A 24,635-nucleotide genomic window follows, 5' to 3' on the forward strand; every position below is an offset into this window, starting at 1 on the left:
AACACACTTGAGTGACACACCTGTTTTCAATGGCACTATAATTATGAATGCACAGTATTGTTTGTTACCAACGCCCCGATGAAGCCCAGTAGTTTTTTTCCAATCTCTTATATGAATATTTGAACCTTCTAAGAGCACCAAGGGATACAGGGACCAGTAGCGGTCCATTTCCCCATTGTTTTGTCTTACAAAGATAATTGGATCATTTGTGGAATTTTCTACATAAACCGTAATTGAATTAAACATTTTAACCGTACATCTTTTGTTGTTAAATTAAAAAATCAGCTAAAAAAAAAATAATTATATCCCCTAACTTCAAGACTGTTTTGGACGGTTTGTAAGGTGACGCTTAAATGACATACCCATTTCTCATTATGTACCAAAGCTGTAATTGTAATAGAATACCAAAAAAAGTGTTCCTTTTTAATGAATAGATATAAAAATGTCACTCAATAATACGCCGATATTTCTAAGGCAGTTCGTTAGCTTTTTTTTGTCTTTTTTTTCTATCAATATACGTTGCATTACGGTTCCCTACAATTGTTTAATGCAAATATGTAATATTAAAAAGGTACATTTGCTAAATAATGTCAGGACCATTTATAAAGACTGTAGGGGGTTTAATTAGAGTTGGCAATTATGTGCAAAGGTTTCTCAGCAGGTGTGCGCAGCTATGGTAACATTATGAATGACTGATGCTTTGTTTAACAGCTGACAGACTCTCTATGTGTAGGTGTCGAAAACTGTGACTTGACTCATCCCAGTTTGTTCTGATAATTGGTTGTTCCTAGAAAAGAAACACAAGGGGCGGAAATTCTAGCGAAAGAGCCCTCGCATCGTCATGGCCATCGGCAGTCCACAAATGATGAGGACTCGATGGAAGTAAAAATCAGATCGTCAGGAGCGTAATTATTGGATCTATACGTTTGAATGTCTTCAGGACGGGACTTTGATCATACACGTTTGATGAAGCCCAAACCTTGAGTTTTTTTGTGGCAAGTTATCAAACGTTCCTGCTGAGCTCCACCTATATGTAATGATGAAAACTCTTCGCAATTTAGTGTCACCCATCTGGCTGTAATTTGTTCAAATTTGTGACCAATCACTTAAAATCTCAAGGACAATTTTGTTTTAGAAATAAATTAACCTTAAAATGGCCAGCGTGACTAGCTGACTTCATGAATGGTAAACCACAAATAGGCGGGGGTTGACCCTACATAAGTATTCACATAATTGAGTTCAGGTGGATCCTGTTTCCACTGATCATCCGTGATGTTTCTACAGCTTACTTAATGTCCACCTGCATTAAATTCTGTTGATTGGACATGATTTGGAAAGGCACACACATGTCTATATCAGGTGCTACAGTTGACAGTGCATCTCAGTCAGAGCACAAACCAAGCATAAAGTCAAAGGAATCCTCTCCGGACCTCTGCGACAGGATCTGGGAAGGGTACAGAATATTGTCTGCTGCTTTAAAAGTCCCATTGAGCACAGTGCTTTATTGAGGGTAACAAAAGGTTGAGCAGCAATAAAACAAACAGCCCAGGTCTTTTTTGACGACAGCTTCCATCCAGCCATCCATTTTCTTCCGCTTATCCGGGGTCGGGTCACGGGGCAGTAGCGGCTTGAACTTACAAAATCATCTTCAAAAAACATTTCCTGTCTGACTCTTTTAATGACAGGTGCAGAGGACGTAGTGATGGCGTTCTCGCGGTCAGAGACCGAGGATCGACGACAGTGACGACAAGACTAGCCCCAGCCAACCCCAGCATAATCAACATATACACAACACAGATGAGCTCAAGAGTGGAGGATCGACCTGGAAGGGACAGACAGAGCTTTTCCGTCTGCCCCCCTCCCCCTTCCGATTTAGAGGAGACGCACTCAAAGCTGATCGCTGCGGGTCGATTCCTTGATCATCCATCAAGGCAGATGATGGCAGAAACGCTCAAATTGTGTGGATGCACATCAAATGCACCGTTTTTTTATTATTTTTTTTTGACGATCACGTGTTGGATCAAGTGAGCAGCAGCAACGTGGTGACTGTGTCGTATTTGATCTGTGGGGCTTCTTTTATAAACACCAGCTGCTCCTTTAAGTAAGTTGCGACATAAAGTCAATGGAGCGTTCACTCATCCACCAATCATCTCGTCACTCAACAGCAAACGCTGACCATTCATTGTTGTTTTTCTGCACCCAAGTATAGATTTGTGTTTTTGACCACAGTTTTACCATAGAACCAGTCAACACTATGGAGGTGATTCAGGTTTTGTCTAAGGCCATGTTAATAACTACCTCCGAGGTCAAAAATATCAATGCCCACACAACATGGAGTTTATGAAAAAAAAAAAAAACAACAATCCCATGAAAACACATTTGTTCGCGCTCGACTGCATGTTTGGCCAATCAGAAGCTCCCGTTGGCCATTGTGCATAATTTCAAAGAGGTGCAGGAAACAGCATGAATTAATGTATTTTTTAATCAAACGTACATGTCGAAATGAAATCGTCAATAGACATGTTCTCATTAACTAAACGTTGAAAACGTGAGGTCATGTCACACATTGCAAATGACGCAAGCCCAAACACAGTTTTGGGAAAGCTCAAGAACAAAAATGTTTAAAAATAGCAATTTACGTGTACCCATGCTCTCTCTATTTGTTTAATGCACACATTCTAAAGTGAGCAGCTAGCTGGTGTGTGTGCGTGCAGACATGTTCATGTTCACAGCAGGCTCGCCATTCATCACTAGTGGCCAATTATTGGGGGTGGCAGGATCAGTGTGATTTATGTGTGAAACATTGCGTGGAAGGGGGTTTTCTTTTTCAACAAAGCCCCACTTTGAGCTTGTGCTGCTTTATTTTTTTTTTTAACAAGTATGAACACGAAAAAAGGAATGACACCAGGTGCACATTCTCCCCAAAACATGGTAGAAGTTGTTTTTAGGTTATTGTGACACAGGGAAAAAAAACTTTATTGTTCCTTTACTAGAGAAAACTGATTGTGCCATTTTTTTTTTGTATTATTATTATTCGCACAATGAGATTTTTTTCTTTATTAAAAAAGAAGAGACGTAATTTATTGTTTCGTGAACTGATCCCTGTTCCTCAAATGCATCGTTGCAGTGATCAAAACTATTTGTTCATTTTTAACTACAAGGAACCAAAACAGCAGAAGTGTATGTGCTATTTGTGGTCGTACTGTTTCTTGCACTACTATCAAATGGGATATCGGCAAAAATAACATTTTGATACACAGATTCTGTTCCTTTTAATTGTCTCGACCTATTGATCTTTTCCAAGCAGGGTGCTTTTCTAGTCGCACACTCAGTGTTTGTGTTTGAGTACACTTTGTATACAGTAACTTAATGATGTCATCGTAACATTTCAAAGCATGTCTGCCGAGGAAATTTGCCTCACCTTGACCGTTGTGTGCTTTTTATTCCCTTCTTTTATGTCCTCAGCAATCAACATTAACAGCCAACAGATGGGACATCTACAACAAAGAAATATCTTTGTGTTTACTTTCATTTTCTATTGTTTGTCTATGCATATTGTTTTTCTCTGAAGCTGTCTTACTGTACATTTTGCTTGTGAGGGTTGTTTTTCAACCTTTTTATTGTTGCGTGACTATGTGTGAATGAGAGAAAGCACGCTGCTGTTGGATTTTTACTGTGATGATTTTGTTGTTTTTTTAGAAGGAGGGACTTTGTATATTATTTCAATCTCACTCAACATTGATTAGTTGGTGTTTGTTTTTTGTTTTGGCTGCTGACAATGTCTTGACCTAAAGCTTCCAAACTTATACCAACTGAACCATTAAAGGCATTTGAAACAGTGACTGCTCTCTTTTGCTTGCTTAAACACCTTTGAGGAGAATTTTGAGTTTCATAATACACTGACAGTGTGTCTGAAGATTCAGTCTTTAAAGTGAAGGCCTTAAAACGATACATATGCGTTTTGGGGTTGTTTTGTTCTGAGATTTAAAGCAGTTTCTGGGTGTGTCTAACATTCTTAAGTCAAAGTCCGCAAAGGTTAAACAATTACAGCACAATCAACATCCACTCTAAGGTATTGAAAGAGAAGTACATCAAAAGTAAATATTAGAACCCGAGCACCATGAGGTTTGAACGGCCTCTTGGAATTGATGTTTATTAATATTCTTCCCATTAAAAGAAATCACCTTTTGGGGGCCTGAAAACTCCCCAATTTTTTCCAACGTGTGTATCCTGGTGGAAATGTGTGTATTTCAGGGCTCCCCAACATGACCCCTCAAAACTCACTCAGCAGTGCCCCCTGGAAAGTTGGAACAAAATCAGCCCCCATCACCAGTTTTACCAATTGACCCATAATTGGGTCGACATGTATCATATCAGGATGCGCAATAAAGTCTCAAGGACCCATGGCCAAAACTGAACAGGATTTTAGGTGAACTCCATGGCTCGTATATGGAATTCATCCAAATGAGGCCCCATTGAAAGCGGTTGTGCTTGACAGATGGGTGACGCTAAATTGCAAATTGCATCTAATGAGGGCAGAGCATGCCATCAAACTTTGATCATATTGAGGATTCACCTTGAGAAAGGGCATGCAAGGGCCCATTCATTGCTACTACTGTACTAGTATCCTTTTATTCATGTGCTTTTTGCTATTCATATCTGCATAATGTATGGTATTTATTCATGTAAAGTTGTCACTGCTGCTCTTTTAGCCTGATGTTGTGAATATAAAAATTCTACACAGTCGTGCTCTTAATAAAAATGACAACAAGATAAGCCATTTCAAAACTTTTCCCCCATTAATGCGACTGATAACGTACAGCTCATTTGAAGAAAAAAAAAATCATTTCACTTGGGGAAGCAAACAAACAACTGAGGATGTGGTTGTACAAGTATCTGCACGCTCATAACTAGGGATGTGGCCTTATTCAGAATGAACTAATCACATTCAAACTCATGTCAGCAAAAACCTGCCACCAGCTATTGTAGAAAGCTTTTCCTATTATTGTAGTCATATCTTACAGCACACGCCGTGGTCTGCAGAGAGCTTCCACAGCATCAGAGGGATCTCATCGTTCAAAAGCATCAGTCAGAACAAGGGTACAAAGTAATTTCCAAGGCATTAAGCTCTCCTGTCTCTGGAGTTGAGGTCACAAGGTGGTTAAAGAGCTCCTCGGTGGCAAGGCCCAGGGGTGGATGAGGTCCGTACGGAGTTCCTAAAGGCTCTGGATGTTTTGGGGTTGTCCTGGTTGACAAGCCTGTGCTACATCGCATGTACATCGGGGACAGTGGCTCCGGATTGGTAGACCGCGGTGGGGGGACCGGAGGGTGTGTTCCAACTACAGGGGGAACACACTCCTCAGCCTCCCTGGTAAGGTCTATTCAGGCTTTCTGGAGAGGAGGAATCAAATCTCAGATTCAGGAGGAGCAGTATAGTGGCCGTGGAACAGTGCACCAGCTCTACACTCTTCAGCAGGGTCCTTGACAGTGCATGGGAGTTCGCCCAACCAGTCTACATGAGTTTTGTGGACTTGTAGAAGGCGTTCGACTGTGTCCCCCGGGGGGGGGTCCTGTGAAAGGCCGTCCGGGATTATGGGGTACCGGACTCCCTGATATGGGTAGTTTGGTCCCTGTACGACGAATTTCAGAGTTTGGTCCGCATTGCCGGCAGTAAGTCGGCTTAGTTTCCGGTGAGGGTTGGGCAGCACCAGGGCTGCCCTTTGTCACTAATTCTGTTCATTACTCTTATGGACAGAATTTTTAGGTACAGCCAAGGCGTTGAGAGGTTCTGATTTGCTGACATCAGCGTTGTGTCTCTGCTTTTTGCAGATGATGTGGTTTTGTTGGCTTCATCAAGCTGAAAATCAACACCACTCCAAATTTGAGGTCATGGTCCTCAGTCAGAAAAGTGTGGAGTGAACGCTCCCTGGAGCCGCAGATCGACAGGCGAAGAAGGAGCTGAGCCAATAGGCAAATCTCTTGATGTACTGGTCGATCTACGTTCCTACCCTCACCTTTGGTCACGAGCTATGGGTCTTTATTGAAAGAACATGATTGCGGATACAAGCTGACAAAATGTGTTTCCTCCTCAGGGTGTCTGGGCTCTCCCTTAGAGATAGGGTGAGAAGCTCGCGATCCGGGAGGGGCTCAGAGTAGAGCCTCTACATCAAGAGGAGCCAGAAGAGCTGGCTCGGGCATCTGGTTAGGATGCCCCCTGGACACCTCCCTGTCCCACCGGGAAGATCCAGAACACACTAGAGAGACGATGTCTCCCAGCTTGCCTGGAAACACCTTATGATCCCCTGGAAGAGCTGAAGGAAGTGGCTGGGGAGAAGGAAGTCGGGGCTTCCCTGCTAAAGCTGCTGCCCCTGCGACCTGACCCCAGATAAGCAGAAGAAAATGGAAAGATGGATAATTTTTTGTCACAAAAACCTTCCATTAGAAGAGGTGTATGTAGACTTTCTATTGTATCTAATTTTTAATAGTGAGTGAGTGTGCCTCCCACTGGCTGAGGCAAAACCAAGAGGAATCCAGTGTGGAGGAGGGAGAGGCATGCGAGAAGTAATGCAGCGTCGAGGGCCAAGACAAAGTCGTGTGCGTACAGACACACGCGCGCACACTTCGGCCCACCCTTCAGCTCATGACTAATAAATGATATGGTTGCTCAGCTTCTCGCAACTGGTCAACCGTCTCTTCATGAGCAACACACCTGTTTGTAATATTGTTAAAGAATTGTCATTCAACAAATTCCAGTCACCTTGAAGGCAGCATTTGGCCAGGCTGCGAAACGTGCATTTATACAGAGTGCGCAGTGGACACTGGAAAGTCGAACACAACCGTTGGATGGAGCTGGTGGACGACCAAGTTTTTCTAACTTCAAAACAACTGTGAATTCATTCATTCCAGGCTCCAAATGTTGCCACCACAAAACCTTCATTAATTGTACAGTCAGCCAACATGTTTTAACATGCTTTATTCTCCTGTTAGTGTATGTTTCAGGTCGAACTGACATTTTTCAAATTTAAAACTACCAAAATAATGTGTGTCGTCTTCATGTTTTTTTGCAAAATGGATTTGGTCCCTTCATTTTTGCAGAAAATCTGTACCAATATGTTAAACAACAAATAAGAACAAGCTCTCTTTTTTTTCCACCAAATTGCTTCTTACATGCACTAAACAAAATAAACTAAACTCAATTTTTCTATGTCCACAAAAAGCCCTTTTCTCTTAAATATTGTTCACAAATCTGTCTGAATCTGTGTTAGTGAGCACCTCTCCTTTGTTGAAGTAATCCATCCATCTCTCAGGTGTATCATATGAAGATTGCTGACAGTAGGATTAGTGTGCCTTAGGCTGCCCACAATAAAAAGCCACTCTAAAATGTGTAGTTTTACTGTATTGGATGGGGGTCAGATTAATAGTCAAGAGTCTGTACAGTACCACTGTCAGAGGCTTTATTGTGGGCAACCGAAGGCACACCTATGCAATAATCCTTCTGTCTAATCAACATCTCGATATGCCACAGCTGTCAGGTGGATTGATTATCTGCAGCTAGGGTTGGGCATCGTTTGAATTTGAGCGATTCTGGTTCCGAATCCGGTCCTTAGTTCGATTCCGGTTCCAAATGATTCTCGATTCCGATTCTTTTAGGGCGCTGGGTCAAAAAAAAGTTTGCATGGTTTAAATAAAGGGTGTCCAAATTATGAACATCCATTTTCCTAGCAGCCCGCAGCATAGACTAAAATGAACGCTTGACTCAAGGTTCTTTATAACCAGTCTCAATATCAAACCTATGAACTAAAAGGCAATGTAAGTGGAACTAACCCAATTGACTTAATATTCATTAATTAATCTCTCAACTAAAAGTTAAATATAGCATTGTTAAAATAGTTATTTGGGACTGTTTCATCACGTCAAATGGTTTATATGTGCAAGCTTTTAGACTTCCTGTTTTAAGCTTGGAGTCTTTTATTTTGAAGGTTACACACCAGAACAATTTTTTAATGGATGGAACCAAATGCTATGAAACGCTTATTCCTTTCCGTACAAACCGATGAGGCACAATGTTAGTGTTTGTGATACTGCGAGACAACGTTTATGTGAATTTTGTCCGAATTCATTGTGATGTAAAGTTGTTACGGTGAAGTTTTAGCCCAATGTTAAACTCCGCTGTTATAAGTGTAGCTTGAATGAATACATATTGTCAACGAGACCCTTTCCACAGAAAGTTCCATTTCAGGTTTGGTGGTTCCCATGACTTTGCTATGAGCGGTAGCATTTCATAATGCTTGCATGATTAAACAGTATTGTCAGGTTGGAAAAGACAAATTACGCGATCACCACGAAGGTCAGGACGTTGCATTGGCTTTTCATTCACTTACATAATTTTATGCCTGTTTTATTTTCGGATGCAAATTTTGTCCAATTGACTTTACTCTGGTCATTGAGGATTTGAAAAGAGATTTGAGGTCACAGTGATCTTGCTTAAAGCTATGACATGCAAATCACAATGCATGGTTTATTGGCGTTGGAGGGCATTTCAGAACGTCAGCGGTGATGCTCAATAATGAAGCGACCTGATGCTGCCGTCTACAATGATAAACACACAAAATGTCACCTTATTTGCTGACATATAAACTTTCAAATTCTCATTTAGTGCTTCACACGTGGCGTTTTGGTGCAGGGACCTCACTCTCACCTCCATGTGGGCTTTCATGTGCCTGCAGGTGTGGTTGCCATAGCAACAGTTGATGGACTAGCCTCCGTGAATGGTGAGCTGACGCTGGATTCAGTCTGTGGCGTGAGAGCAGGTCCTGACCTCCCCACGGCCCTCGAGAACAGGGTGTCGCATTGAATTTGATTTGATTTTGTTTGCGTCTTTCAGCTCAGGCACTCTATCCTACGGCCCTCCGCTTAAAATTAGAGAGTGTGCAGCTGTCCCTGGATTATCTTTTCCTGAGACAGATTCTTAGAATACCGGCGACAGAATTATCCTGATGGTGACACACGGCCAGGGGGCCATTTTGGGGGATGGCTGGACATCAATTCTTATTTTGAACCGTGACATTCTCCTGGCAGTGGTCCTATGGTGCGCTTGAGTACTTACTGTTACTATGTTTATGCCCTTACAATATATATTTAGCCAGTTTTCGCCGGGTACTCCGGCTTCCTCCTGCATCCACCAAACATGCATATTAGGTTCTTTCGAGACTTTATATTGTATATTCTCCATTTGGTTGATTATGTGGAATTGATTGTTGATTTATCTTGTTTTGAAAATGTAGCGAGCCATTATTGAAGTTAACTATAACTATAATCTACCAATATGTGTATAATTATGCAGGCATAAATATCATTGAATGGTTTGACGTAATTATTGGTTAGAGCAGGTAAGCCACTAATGTTGTGGTGCAGGGCTACTCAAAAATAAATTAATACAACAAACCTTAAAAGATTATTCAGGGTCTTCACACTTGTGTAGATGTGCACTTTCCGCTTTTCTTTTGGAAACACACTTGCAACACACCATTTTTATGCAATCTCGGCAGCCACTGCTGGAAAAGTGTCAAAATGCGAACTGCTCTTAATATGAAAGTGGAAGAGAAAAATTGCACTCGCGGCAGTGAACTCGGAGTAAACCAGGAACTGGCTGTGTGGTGGAAGTATTCTCCTCTGTTGCTGGCTCAGGTAAGCGAGACTTTCTTCAGTGAGTGTGTAGGTCAAAACAGCACTTGAACTGGTCAGCAGCCAGTTTAGACAAACAACCATTCACACTCACATTCAAACCTACGGACAAGTTAGTCTTCGATTAACCTACCATGCAGTTTTTGGGAATGTGGGAGGGAGGAAACCAGAGTCCCTTTACTCCATATCTTAGAATACAATTCCTCTCTGTGCATGTGTGTGTGGTTTTCTAACAGAGAAAGAGCAATCATCTACAGATTGGTAAGGAAACCCAAAATTAGGATTAATAATAACAATAATCGAATGAGTACATTTACAAATGATATCGATCAAAAACATTGTTAAGTTAGCAACATTTTCACAGTTAACACAATGCTTCCTGTACTGTGCTCTTATTCTGAAAGACAAAGCCCAACACTTACTAAGGGATCAATACGCAGTAACATTCATTCACAGGCACGGTAATGTTCACTAATTAACATCACGTAAAAGTCTAATGAAGCATTCTGGTGCAACAGCTAATAGCTAATACTATACAATAGTTCTATCTTACAGTATACTTATGTGGCGCTACTCAATTTGTCATTGACGCACGCAGCCGAACAAAACTAATAAATCTCTATATTCCACTGATTGAGTTGTAGCCTCTGCTAGGATGCTACTGACCAGCGGCCGTGACGTGAGCTGGACTGCTCGAATAACAAATGTACAAATGAACAAAAAAGTAATACATTCATAAGGCACCTAAATGATTGAGATGCGCATATTTTTCCAAACAACAAGACTTCGGGGCTTTTCTACATGCTGTCAGTGTATCGTTAGCATGGACACAAATCCCCGGATACACGTGCAGACCCAACCTAAACGGAAAAAAACAGTAGTGAAAGCGTAACTGTTCGGCTTCCACAAATATGGCGCGCGGATAAGACAGCGTATGAGTCGCTGTGTGCCATGTTACTTAGTTCTTTTGATTTTATTTGTGCATTTACTGTAGTTTTGGCCTTCATAAATGTTTTGGTTACATATGTGGACTACGGTGATAGCACCAATGTTTTGGTCTTGCTGGAAATTAAGAAATGTGTCTGCTTTCTGCCACTTGGGTCAGTCTACGCCACGCGCTTCAACAAATTGTGGGAACATTATCTTTTAAGAATATTTGGAGTAAAATGATCTAATGTCACTTACATGTGTCATTGCCAGCTAGAATTAGCCAGTAAACAGATCATTTTGATTCATAATTTGACAGTGTATTAATGGTTGGGGCTTAACTGGATTTATAGCATGCACAATCATGTGGATTCATGTTTATTATTGTCTGGCTGCTCGTCTGTATTATTTGGCGTGTGAGTGTGCGTGTGTGCGCATGTGCATGTGTGTGTGTGTGTGTGTTCCAGGTGCCTTGTGAGCTGTTGCAGCCAATTTCCAGTAATGTCCCACAGGGCAAGGCGGCCGCCCTATGGAAACTAACCCTAAAGTGCACCTGAGTGAAAGAAAACAAATCCCTTCCGAACAAAACGGCTCCCGCTCATGCTGCCTTATCTTCGTCACGATATTTGACCAAGTGATATTTTTCCTTCACACGTACATGATTCCTCCCATCCGTCTTCAAACTGTGAAACTGTGTTAACCTACTGCAGTGATTTCCAACCTTTATGGAGCCAAGGCACTTATTTTACAAATGAAAAATCTCACGGCACACCAACAAAGAAAAATGTCACAAAAAATGGATAACACAACTCAATTATACGCTTTCTGCCATCTAATAGAAGAGCATTTATTTGTTCTGTCTGTCACTATACATCACTGGCATAAATAGATGAACAAAGATACATGATTTCTTCTAAATAAATATTTTTTGGAGCAATTACATAAAATGTTCTAATTTCCCACAGTGCACCTGAAGAGCGCTCACTGGTTGAGAATCACTGGCCTACAGGATGAAAGTAGCTTTACCCAATCTCATTTCCAAGTGTCTTCTCGAGGAAGAGGTGTGCTCACTCACCTCACCTCCGGCCGTGACGACGGTCCTCATACCAATTACTTAACCCTCACCCCCACCCCCTGCATGTGCTGTGTATGCAAATGGGAAGAAATAAAGAAGATGAAAATAAAAATATAATACAGGGGTTGTCTTTCAGGAGATGAAAGGGAAGGATGAGTGGAAAGAAGAAGCTAACAGAGCTGCAAAATCAATAATTCAAAGGTCATTGAGCGAGAGAGGGAAGAGGAGGAGGGGGATGCCATAATAATAGTTCATAATCCTTTGTTAACGTGACGACTGGCCTCCTGCATTTTCATACTGCAAGGTCACATTTGGTGGTTTTAAACTGTTCGGTTTATGGTTAAATTGCATAATGATATTAAACTGTATCTCACAAAAAGTGTCTACGCAGCTCACATTTTTATGAATATTTTTCGATATCTTTTTACCTTTAGATGGGACAGCGCTGTAGAATTATATTTAGCTAAAATGTCAAGTAATCAGTGTACAGCTTGTATAACAGTGTCCATTTACTGTCCCCTCAAGTTAACTCACACAGCCAATGTCTAAACTGCTGGCAACAAAAATAAGTGAACAAATTCCATATACAGTATATATATTGTAGGCCTGTATGTACAGTATATGGCACTTTTGTTGCCTGTGGTTTAGACATTAATGGCTATGTGTTTTGAGGGGTATTGGGCAATTTTTTAAATTCCAATAAAATTCCATTGCAGCTAGTTAAGTCTGCAGCATATAAACAAACCAAATTCTGAATTTTCTTCCTGAAGATTCTTTGCCAGGCCTTCATTGCAGCTCCATTCACTTGCTGCTTGTTGTGGGTTTTCCTGCCCTCACTTTTGCCCTGGATAAGGAAAAAGCATGCTCTGCTGCTGTGAGATCTGACCACTGACCCACACTGTTAGACATTTCTTAGGGTTTCTAAACTTGATTACAGTACTTACTGACCACAGTGTCAAATCAGTGTTTCTATTCATTGTGATGCTGATGAGTTGAACAAGGTAAACGGGAGCTCTTTTGGCTTGCAGGAGAACTGACTGGAATGTCACTCTATTGCACACAACCCAGCGTTTTTATGAAAAAGAAAGTGCAACATACATGCAACGCAAGAGTTAAATGAGGCACACATTCAACGAACTACGGGTAACACACATGATCAATGTTACGTTAATCCTTAGCATTCCTGAACATTAAGGATTAACGTCTTTATTACGGCAACAGTTCATCATTTTATGGCGCAATGTATGCTGGAAACACACAATTTCGCAGTTCTGTTGCTAGCAAAATGCAGTAACTCTCTGTTTGTCTGTAGTTAACTACTGTAAAATCACGTGAAAGTATTTTACTGAAAGCTATGGGGTAAATAACTAGAATTTACACGAATGTCGAAGAGTGTGGTTATTGAAGAAGTTTCCATTTGTTAGCCTTCAAAAAGTCTTCAGTTGTTTTTGTGTCCTTACAGTTTTGTATCAATAGTCTGAATGTGAGCAGAGAGTACCATCCTGTCCCTCACATGTGGTATGCTTTGGATCATGAGCCCTAACTGCTTCCACTGTGACATACTTGCGCATGCCAAGACACACTGGGACTGAGAAAAGGCTGACTGAACATGCACGATTATGATTTTCAGTTCAAAGACTTTCCCGAGTGGCATTTTAAAAGCCCACTGAGAATGGCCGAGCTAGTCATGGTGCGGGTCGAGTTTCGGGTTGTTGCTTTAATCAGAGGTTAAAGTCATTTTCGAGCCACTCGGCTTTTGTCAGCACGGGGATCATGAAGTGGGTGTTTCAAATGGTCGTCCTATGTGGCAATGACCTGGCCCTGACCTGTTAATAGCAGGATAGAAACATAATTATGTCAAGCCTGGGAGCAGAACAGCACCACTGTAATGGTCCCTGAGCTTCAATAAAACCAAGGCCCTCTTTCCCTCCCTCCTTCCTTCCCCATGTTTGTCTCAACATCATTGAAGTGTGTACTTTCCAGCAGGCTTGTGGCAAGCAATAAATGGCGATACTGTGTATGGCCTCCAAATGCCTGTAAGCGCTCCCTAAACATCCTCGACACTCTGAGGTGGGACATGGCAGTAGTGCACGTACCCTGTCGACTGTATTTATGTTCAATTAATATGGTCTTTTTATACTTTGAATTGTGTGTGGCTAAAACAAGAGATTGATGGATTACCAAGTCATTGCATACTGGATTCAGTGTCATACTCAAAATCAAAGAGGAAAAAGGGAGATCACAGATTGATCCATTTTCCAATTTTCACTAGTATTTACAGTATGGTCTACTAGTGCCTGCACGTGCTCCCTACTTCTGGTACTGGCCTGTCTCGTAGCATTTCATCCACACTCTTGACACTGCTGGGAGACTTCTGGCTAGGGGTTGAGCAACTATGACTTTTTTGCAGTCGACTATAATGTGATGAAAGTCGAGTCCAAGTCGATAAATCGATTGTTTTTTTTTGTCTGCACAGCACAGCGATCGCCCAGTTTTTTATGTGCCATTGACCAGTTTTCAGTGAAGGCAGGGATTAGACCGACAGGCGTAGAAACGAATAAAAACAAATGAAAATATAACTCACCCGTACGCTAATTGTAGTTTGAGTAAGTAGTGGGAGTCCTGCGCATGTTTCTAATCAACAAATTGGCCCCTCTCGTGCATTGAAATAGCATGTTGTCAGACGAGACATCGTAGGCAGGCTCCCAAAAACTAAGCATTTCTCTGTTTCGCTGTTTTCAGTTTCATTAAACGACAAAAGTGTTGCCACGTTTGTGTGTGTTTTATCAAACAGCTTATAGTTGAAGTTGTATTCTTCACGCTGCTGCCCTCGTTCCTCGCTGCCAAAATCTTTGAAGACTAGCGGTGATAGGTATAGCAAAACCTAGGGAGTATAACCGCTATTGTCATTCACCACAAGCTTATTTTCATACTCTTGGATCCAGACAGACGTCTGAAGACTACGTGGCCTTGTTGGATGGATATTTCGCTGCTCCACAGAGCATTATGGTCTGGTGACAACAGCAGACGAGCTAGTCGTTAAACGAGTACTAATGTCGACTAGTGGCCCAATTGGCTCAAGCCCTTCTTCTCCACATGGTGGTTAAAATAGATCAAATGAAATGAAATTCTGCATACATTTTATTGCCGTGTGCTGCACATTGCTGTAACTGAGCAGATTTATCACAGGGACACATGGATATTGATGCTGCCACTTTTAACCTCCTCCACTCTGATATCACCCACTCACCATATGAGCCTACTTCAAGGATAAAAAGTGGGTGCACACTGCTAACTTCCTCTGTCTGGACAGCAGATTTTCCCTCACACAAACACAGGGAGGCAGATCTTTATCACAGACATGGCTCAACATGGAGGCTGCAATGAGCCTTAAGTCTACAGTATGTCTGAGTTGTGATCTTTAATATAATAGAAGCACAAGGTTTATTGACAGAAAAATGAGGTGGGAAGAGTTTCTGGTGACTGACAAAGAAGCAAATGTCTGTCATTGTTTTATATTCATCAGTTGGCTCCCTTGGGGCATTCAATTTGAACTTTTCAAAACACGAGTCTCCGGGGAGCCAAAAAGGCCCCTGCCTATCACAGACGTATTGTTGGAGTCGCTGTGACAGCGCCCCTTCTTCCTCCCCAAAGCCCTTTGAGGCAATAAAGCCAAAGAGGGGAGAGTTTGACACTGGCTTGACCCTCGCAGTGAACCCTTGTTGTGGTATGTCACGGACGAGGTCAGGGTCTTGAAACGAGAACAATTCACAGCACCTGCACTACTCTACTCTGAGCAACATGATGCCCATCTGGAGGAATGTGCCACGCACAGGTGGCATATTGTGAAGTTTTCATCAGACTGTTGACTCTTTGCAATGAATGCAAACAGCTGGCGAAAAAGCTCCAAAATATCATGAATATGGATGCCGTTGTGCTGACGGAGCGGCCTCGAAGCTAAGTTTGCAGCCTGCTTGAACGCTGTGGAAGACCCAAGTCTTCTGTGAGCTGATGAATCCTACATCTGTCAGATTCCAACTCGTAGCTTGGGCTTGTGTCACTAACAATAGGGCCTGAGAGACAGCGGACACTGTTGACTGCTCATAATGTTGGACGTAATTTAGGTGAAGACTTCGGAACATTAAGAAACAAGCAAATGCATAATTTTCCCTGGGAAATGTTGCTACCTTTCAATAAGCCACACCAGTCGAGCATAGAACAGATGTCCAATAGTTTAAGGATTAAAATTAACTATCTATGAAAAGGTAAATATGGTTAAATGAGTCACTAGAATCTCTCAAATATCAACAGGCACACCTTTTAAACAACACTCTTAAAATAATGGTATTAAATGCGGTTGTTAGCGCGTTAACCAAAATGTAACCATGTAATTATTAGCACGCTTAGCCAGCTAAGCTCACTAAGGCTAACTAAGCAATCCTGGTTGCAATGTTTGTATAAGCAGGCACAAGGAGAACATGCAATGATGAGCCCAGATTTGAACTGTGAGCCATGTGTGCTAACTAGTCACCCACCGTGCCATCGCCGGTCTTACCCTGGAATTTAATTAAATACTGAAAAAGAAAACAGTTATCTTAGCATGTAAAACTGTGTGCGCAATGACAGAAACTCCACTACTAGGAACGAAAAAGTGGAACAGATAATTGAATGCCCATTTCCTGTGATAGCCATGCTTGTTAATGGCACATTCAGGCTGCCGTCTAGACACAAGACAGGAAACAACGAATGCACAAACAAGTGTGGTTTCATGGTCGCATGCAGTTTGAGTTGCATTGATTGCAAGGTCATTTGTACGCTCTGTCTGCTGCCAACAAGGCAGCGCAATGCTGATATCAGGCTTCCTGCTTAGCGGACCCTTCATCCATTGTGGCAATATGTTCAAACTATCTGTCAGGCTATTCTGCTCTCCAATTTAAAATTTAATTGAGACGCAAAAAGTTATTCCTTGAGCGTCTTCTCACGCATCATGGAATCTGAGCACACAAAATGTAAATTGTGCATGGCCAATATACAGTGTCGTGAAAAATACCATCCCCCTTCTCAAATTCTTATATTTCAGCATATTTCCCCACTTAATTTCAGACAATGATAACCCAAGTAAACATAAATGCTGTTTTAAATAATGATTTTATTTAATTCATCCATCCATTGTCTGTCATCCTCATTAGGGTCGCGGGCGTGCTGGAGCCTATCCCAGTTGACTCTGGGCGAGAGGCGGGGTACACCCTGAACTGGTCGCCAGCCAATCGCAGGGCACTTATTAACAAACAATCATTCGCACACACATTCACATCTATGGGAAATTTAGAGTCGCCATTTAACCTATCATGCATGTTTTTGGGATGTGGAAGGAAACCGGAGCGCCCGGAGAAAACCCACGCAGGCACGGGGAGAACATACAAACTCCACACATGCGAAGCCGGATTTGAACCCGAGTTGTCATAACTGTGAGGCAGACATGCTAAACAGTCGCTCACCGTACCGCATGATTTTATTTATTAAGTTAAAAAAAACATGTTCAAAGTTACCTGGCTGTGTGAAAAAGTAATGGACCCCCCTCTTCTTAAATCATGAATTAACTGTGGATAACCAAATTTGTTTGGTTCATTTTCACTGACCACACCCAAGCCTGATTACCTCCAGACCTGTTCAATCAAGAAATCACTTAAATAGAACCTGTTTGACAAAATGATGTGCCAAAAGATCACGGAAAGCTACAACAAAATGCCACCGTCGAAAGAAATTTAAGAACAGACGAGGAATAAAGTAAATGACATTTATAAGTCTGGAAAGGGTTACAAAGCCATTGCTAAAGCTTTAGGATTCCAGGGAACCACAATGAGAGCTGTTATCCTCAAATGGGGAAAACATGGAACAGTTGTGCACCTTCCCAGGAGTGGCCAGCCTATAAAAATGACCCCAAGAGCGCAACGACGACTCATCCAGGAGGTCACAAATGAACCGAGGAAAATAGCTAAGAAACTAAGGTCAGTGTTCATGTCTCACCAATAAGGACGAGATGAGGAAAAATGGGAACCTTGGAAGATGCCCAAGCCAAAAAAACAACTGCTGACCAAAAAAGAACACGAAGGCTCATCTTACTTTTGCAAAAAAACAAAACAAAAACAAAAACATCTGAATTATTCCCAAGACTTTGGGGAGAATATTCTCTGGACTGACAGGACGGAAGTTGAACTTTTTGGAAGAAGTAAATTCTGGTTTAAATGTAACACAGCATTTCAGAGAAGGAATATCATAGTATTTGTTAATCATGGTGGTGGTAGTGTGATGGTCTTGAGCTGCTCTTCTCCTTCAGGACCTGGACGACTTGCTGTGATTGACGGAACCATCAATTTTGCTCTTTAACAGAAAACCCTGAGAGAGAATGTTCAGCCATCAGTTTGTGACCTCAGGCTGAAGCACACTTGGGTTCTGCAGCAGGATAACGATCCAAAACACACCAGCAAAGTCAACTTCTGAATAGCTTGAAAAAATGGTTTTGGAGTGGCTTACTCAATGGTCCAGACTTGAATCCGATTGTAATGCTGTGGCATGACCTTAACCAGACTGCTCATGCTCGTAAACCCTCCATTGTTGCTGATTTAAAACAATTCTGCAAGGAAGAGTGGGACAAAATATCTCCACAGAGATGTGAAAGAATCATCAACTCTTGATTTCAGTTGTTGCTGCTGAGGGTGGTGGTCACAAATTCCACCCTGCTCTTCCTAGTTTTCATGCTAATGCATGGTTTAGCTCTTCAAATGTAGCCCCATTACAGAGTGTGAAAGTCTCTTTACAATTTAAAAATGGTCTATTCTTTCTTTCTTTCTGTTAATTTGCTTTGTAAATAAAATACATTGTAAAGAGACTGAAGTCTTCTGCAAACAGTAGATTGTAACACCGTCACTCATACCCCCTGAAGGTTGTAGTTGATGTCACGAGTTGTTTCAGGTTCACTCACAATGTTTCTGTCACCAATGGCTGCTGTTTTCCTCAGTCTACCAATTCAGTGTCTGTTACTTAGTATACTAGTGGTTTATTTCTTCTTCAGGACATTCAAATGCCAAAAATGAATCTCTCTTTTTCATGCTGGTTACACTTCGTATTATTGTAAATGTTGTCTTTGCCTCACTGTTCCACGACCTTTGGAGGGGCGTTGTTATAAAATTGCTGGGACTTTATGGTTCCTCATGCCAACATTGTAAAACTTACTAACATTTCCTTCAGACTCTGTTTCTTTATGTCTAGTCTATGTGATAATACTTTTCATTTTATTTAAAGACATACAAATTGAATTCCCCTCGTTGATGATTTAAAACGTTGATGTCTTTTCTCTCTTGTCTTTAAACCAGATATGGGAGACTTTTCTTCCAATCAGGGTCTATTTCCCATTTTATCTTTATCCCTTTTTATAGTCTTCTGAGGACCTTCAATTCAAGAATAAAAATATGATCAACAAATGTTTATTGTTATATATTATGAGCATTTGTGGGTTAAATGCTTTGCTCTTTTCCTTACAATTCTTCGGAAGTATTATGTAATTTTAGGATTGCCCTGCAGGCCGGGACCAAGACCGAGAACAAATACAAGACAATGGAGCGAGCTGCTTTGAGAACCAAACCAACGAGAGTCGTGACAATAGTCCGAAACCCTCACAGTGGGTGTGAGATATCTTGGAGGAAGTCATACCTTTCTGATCCTCCTCTGATGACTCACACCTATCCTCCAAGCCTTCCTGTTGCCTCGGCCCATTGTACCCCCATCGGAATTATAATGGCCACTCTGTCCATTCCCTCCCCTCCCCTACATATGAGGATGGGGTGAGGGGCCTGCTTTCACTTTGTCCCGGTCACTTCATGTCTTGCCAAAGTGGAAACAAACACACAATTGTCTTCTCAGCTCTACCCTGATGGGCATAGACTCCTGCTATGCACTCCTCACTTAATTGTGGCAACACACAAATGTGTCCATTCTAGATCATTTTCTGTGATCGCAGCCATTCAGATGGAGGTCGGACAACTGACCTTTATTCATAAATTATTTCTGCAGTATATTGTTACGTACATATCGAGAAGTTATCCTTTTAATTGTGAGCATCTTTCATTTGTAAAAGATGCAACTTTTAAATAAAAGTTACATTGAGTTCATATGTAATATACAAGAGCATGAAAAATATTCAATGAAAGCAGTTTGATTTGTATCGTTTCCTCCTCAGGGGCGCCACAGTGTCTAAGGGTGTTGTTGAGATAGTACCTCTCATTGCTGTTTGTAATTTGATATTCTTGCATTATAATTCATTTATTTGTAGTGTCTGTATGTATGTTTCCTTTTTTGGCTTCATCCAGCCATTCATTTTCTATACCACTTGCCTTCATTAGGGGTACGGGTGAGCTGGAGCATACAGGAGCTGACTTTTGGGCGAGAGGCCGGGTACACCCTGGACAGGTCAGCAGTCATTCACAGGGCACATACTGACAACCATTCAAACTCACATTCAGACCTAGGAACAATTTACAGCCGTAATTCCTGACCAGTGTGCTGTGGCAAATACAGTATCAACTGTCTGCGCAAGGAATGTATATAGTAACTGCCATAAATACTGAATGCTCTTCAGGGGTGTCAAAATCCTTTTTGTCATGGGCCATGTTGTAGTTATGGTTTACCTCAAATGGCAATTAGGACAGGGAAACCAAATAAACATATAATTGAATCAATATATTATTACATAAATACAACAAATTGATGCACAACTAATATTTTGTTTAACTGTTGTTTGTTGTAAGTCACTGATGGTGTAGTGGTACACTCGCCTGACTTTGGTGTGGGCAGCGTGGGTTCAGTTCCCACTCAGTGATGGTGTGAATGTGAATGTGAGTGCGAATGGTTGTCCGTGTCTATATGTGCCCTGTGACTGACTGGCGACCAGTTCAGGGTGTAGTCCGCCTTTTGCCCGAAGTCAGCTGGGATAGGCTCCAGTGTCCCGCGACCCTAACCAGGATAAGCGGTGTTGAAAATGGATGGATGTTGTTTATTGTATTTTAATAAAAGTTTCGGTAACAAAAATGCCCCACAGAAACAAAAACCCTCAATGATCTTTAAAGGGAAGCCAATGTGCAGTTTGGCTACCGATTTTAGCAAGAAACATGAAGTACATGATTTGCTTTAGTTGCCCGCATAAAATGATGTGGCAGGCCGGATGTAGCCCCCGGGCCTTGTGTTTATGTACCTTGTATCAGTGAGTGCACCAGTGCACTCACTGATACAAGGTACATAATTAACCTGTGTATCCACTTTTTGTGACATTTTTGTTTGATTTATTCTCATGTCAAATATTTGCCTTGGCTCAGTAAAGGTTGAGAAACACTGATTTAGTGTCTTCACTGAACTGAGCATGCACGTTGGAGGAAAAAACAAAACAAAACACTAGCACAGGAACAGCATGCAAACTCCACACTGGAAGGGCTAAAGCAGTGATTCGAACCCAGAACCTTTAATTGTGAGGCAGACCTACTAACCATTTCAGTATGTATGTATTTGTAGGTCCTTATTAATTTTCTGTGAGCTGCATTGAAGGAGCTTCACATGAACATGATCACCGGTTAGCGTGTCTATTAGCCTGTGTGACACCAGAAGGCATTTGTCGGTCTCCGTCCTCGTCGGTCTAGTTTTGCCGGCGTCTCAGCTAAACGAGCCGCATGCGCTCTCACAATAACAGTACTGACGTCACTGGACGGCCACGGACGCGTGTTGCCTTCAGGCACTCCCTTGTACCTCCGTTTTCCGAGTCCTGCTGGCCTGCTTGCAAACTGAACCTAAACTTCTTTGTACGAACAAAAGGTGAGGGTGATGTTGAATTAATTATTGTCATTCTACAATAAAAGAAGATGCATTTTAAGGAGCTGGGGCAATTTAGGGATCGATATGTGGCCTGGCAAGCACATGTAGAATGGTAAAAGTGCCCTGCTGTTGTTTTTTCTTGCACAATTAGCTCCAACATGTGTGACAGTTATCGCTATCATTCATTCCACATATGAATGCAAAGAAATGTATCGTTTTTTAAAATGTCTTTAATTACATACATATTTTGTATCAACAGATGTTTCATACATATTCGTTGTATTATAATTCATCAATGTGTCATACAGGCACATCGATGAATTACGACATTATACTTCCCACATTGCACTAATTGTATAATACAAATTTACCGTAGCATTATTAGTTAGAATACAAGTCATACTTAAACCACATTCATTCATTCATTTCCCGTACCGCTTATCCTCAGTAGGGTCCCGGGCGTGCTGGACCCTGGCCCGCAGAACTGTCACGCAGACGTGCTAACCAGTCTTGCCGCCCTTAAACAACATGTAAAAGCTTAATCTTCTGGATTGGTTTGTTCGTTTTTACTGGTTGTATTAATGTTATAAATGTGAGCGTTTATGGGTGAGTATTGTTGCTGTGAGCCTGTGACAATATCTGCAGTCAGGTCGGTAAATATTGGGGTATCAACACCATTCTCATCTTTTGACTCTAAACACTACCGCAATGGATTTGAAATGAAATGAACAAGAGGTCCTTTAATTGCAGGCTTGCAGCTTTAATTTGAGGGTATTTACATCCAAATCAGCTAAAATACAACACTTGGTAAATGTGTCTCACACTTTTAAGAGACCCAAAGCAATGGGACAAATGAACAACCATCAATTTCACCCATGGTGGTGCTGTGCTAGGCCTCCACTACAATTGTCTTCAGTTCCTGCTTGTTCTTGGGGCATTTCCCTTCAGTTTCGTCTTCAGCAAGTAAAATGCATCTTAAATCGGATTCACGTCAGATAATTGATTTGGCCACTGCATAACATTCCACTTCTTTGCCTTAAAACCTCATTGGTTGCTTTAGCAGTATTCTTCGGGTCATTGTTCATCCACACTATGAAGCGCCATCTAATGAGTTATTATGAGAATAATATTGCCCAAAACACTTTGGAATTTATCCTGCTGCTTTTGTCAGCAGTCACGTTCTGGCTGTCCCATAAAACAATTTTCTGTCCGGCTGCATTTTCAGAATAATAAAAACATATATATAAAAATAAGAAGAGAGAGTATTTTAAACTCCCTTGTTGCACAGCAAAACTGTTCCGGCACAAAGGCATCCAGATCCATCATTCTGCAAGGCCATGCAGCTGAACAGGACAGGTTTAAATTTGAAAAAAAAAGTAGTCACATCATCAATAAATACAAGGGAACTGCAATTCCATTGGCTGCCTTACATATCCAACTGGCCATGGAACAGCTAAGCAGCCAATTGTCCCATTACGTTTGAACGTGGGAGTCATTCATACAAACTATTGTAATTTCTACACCATTCCCCTGATTTGGATGTAAATAATCTCAAATTAAATGCGACAATCTGGAGTTGAAGCACATCTTGTTGGTTACATTTCAAATCCATTATGGTTTAAAGCCAACAAGAATTGTGTCCATGTCTGAGTATTTTATGGACCTGACTACCACCTGATCAGTGAAGCGTGGTGGTGGTGGCCCTGCGGCGGCGGGGCCGTCTATTTCGCCACCGACTGCCTCTCTCTCCCTGCCGGTGGCGGTTTCTGATATGGGGTGTGAAGCATCTCTACTTCTACTTCAGCACTTTTGCGGCCACTGCATGATTGTTATCATTTCATTTAGTATTTAGTAGAAACTAAAAGGTATGGATAGTACAAGAAAGTAAGAAAATATGATGTTTATTGCCAAGTACGTAATTATAAACAGAAGTGTTGTCACATGCCTCTTTCCCCCCCCCCCCTGTGTGGCATGGTTTCCGACCGTCTTTGAACGCCCCAAAGTGCAAACCTGCGAGAGAAGCGGCGATTGCAGACGGCCATCTTAGAGCTGCCGTCAACACCGCGGATTCATCTCCTGATTTTTCTTTTCTCGTTAGATAACCCCTCCGCCGACAGTAGTAGAACGAGAACAGGAAGAAAAGAGGGGGGAAAAGGCGTGTGTGTTGAAGTTTGTCGCGGCTGAACTCGAAGTCGGGATGCGGTTCCGAAGGAATAAACTCTTTGCATCCGCCGTCGGACTGGTCCTGTCGTTGGTGTGCGCGCTGGATGCGGCTAAAGGTAACTCGGCTGGGATTTCTATTCCGTAATGCTGTTTGTTCCGCTTGGACACGTCGTTGAGGTTTTTATGACTGTGGTGATAACCGACTGTTCTTTGGAGTCGCCTGGCTACTTCCTCGCCGGCGAAGGCTGACGCACTGAGGGATGCGTGCGGAGGAACCTGTTCGGGGCTGGTCAGCTGCCCGAGTCGCAGCAAGTGCAAACAGCGATGCTCGGCTCCAACGCACTCGGACACGGCTCTTTCTTCGCCCACAAAACAAAAAACAAAAACAACACTTCTGTCCAGTATTGCGTTTCCACGCGTCTGGGGCCGAATTGTCTTGTTTTTAATATTAATTCAGGCAACAAAACGACCCATTGGTATTCGTCTATTTTTAGCGTTCGACTGCACCGCGTCGTATTTGAGTTGCTTTAAATAAATAATGACCTCGCACCCCCCCCACGCACCCCCCTTTTGATACCTTATATTTGTCTACCGGTTTGAGTACATTTAAACATTATGGAGAGACGCGCGTTAAATGGAGAATTCGTGACTCGTTTTGAGGTTTGAACTAAATAAAAGCGTCCATATTCAGTGGTGCCATTAGCAGGCCTCGTGCAGGCTACGCATTGCAGATTTATCCTGTGGATTTTAAACACGCGTGGGATCAGTGAAGACAAAAACAATTGGTTCTGGTCGTAGTGGTGTGAGAATACCCTAAACAAGACACAACCCCGTTTCAGGGTGGAGGGGCTCCCAGGTCTGTGTTTTGCTGCAGGCGGTGCACCTCCCTCCCACTGTCCCACGGCTCAGACACGATCACCCTGTTTGT

The 24,635-nt window shown here is 42.0% G+C and overlaps 2 protein-coding genes across 5 annotated transcripts in view; both read left to right on the forward strand.

Annotated features, from left to right (window-relative positions):
- ctnnbip1 (catenin, beta interacting protein 1) overlaps positions 1-3,842 on the forward strand; it is a 37,637-nt gene extending 33,795 nt beyond the window's left edge. The window contains exon 4 of the mRNA XM_061781572.1: positions 1,686-3,842. Within this exon, the coding sequence (XP_061637556.1) occupies positions 1,686-1,744 (59 nt within the window). The 3' untranslated portion in view covers positions 1,745-3,842. The remainder of the gene's footprint in view (positions 1-1,685) is intronic.
- Positions 3,843-23,545: 19,703 nt separating this feature from the next.
- The window catches only part of clstn1 (calsyntenin 1), a 50,449-nt gene continuing 49,359 nt past the window's right edge, over positions 23,546-24,635 (forward strand). For 2 of the 4 annotated variants that reach the window (XM_061781607.1, XM_061781598.1), the window contains exon 1: positions 23,547-23,823. In XM_061781607.1, coding sequence (XP_061637591.1) covers positions 23,742-23,823 — 82 coding nt within the window. In that variant the 5' untranslated portion in view covers positions 23,547-23,741. Of the gene's footprint in view, positions 23,824-24,635 lie in introns of all 4 variants that reach the window. The other 2 variants (XM_061781587.1, XM_061781615.1) reach the window with 2 other exon arrangements.

This window comes from Phyllopteryx taeniolatus, chromosome 1, assembly GCF_024500385.1.
Source record: "Phyllopteryx taeniolatus isolate TA_2022b chromosome 1, UOR_Ptae_1.2, whole genome shotgun sequence".
Classification (NCBI taxonomy): Eukaryota; Metazoa; Chordata; class Actinopteri; order Syngnathiformes; family Syngnathidae; genus Phyllopteryx; species Phyllopteryx taeniolatus.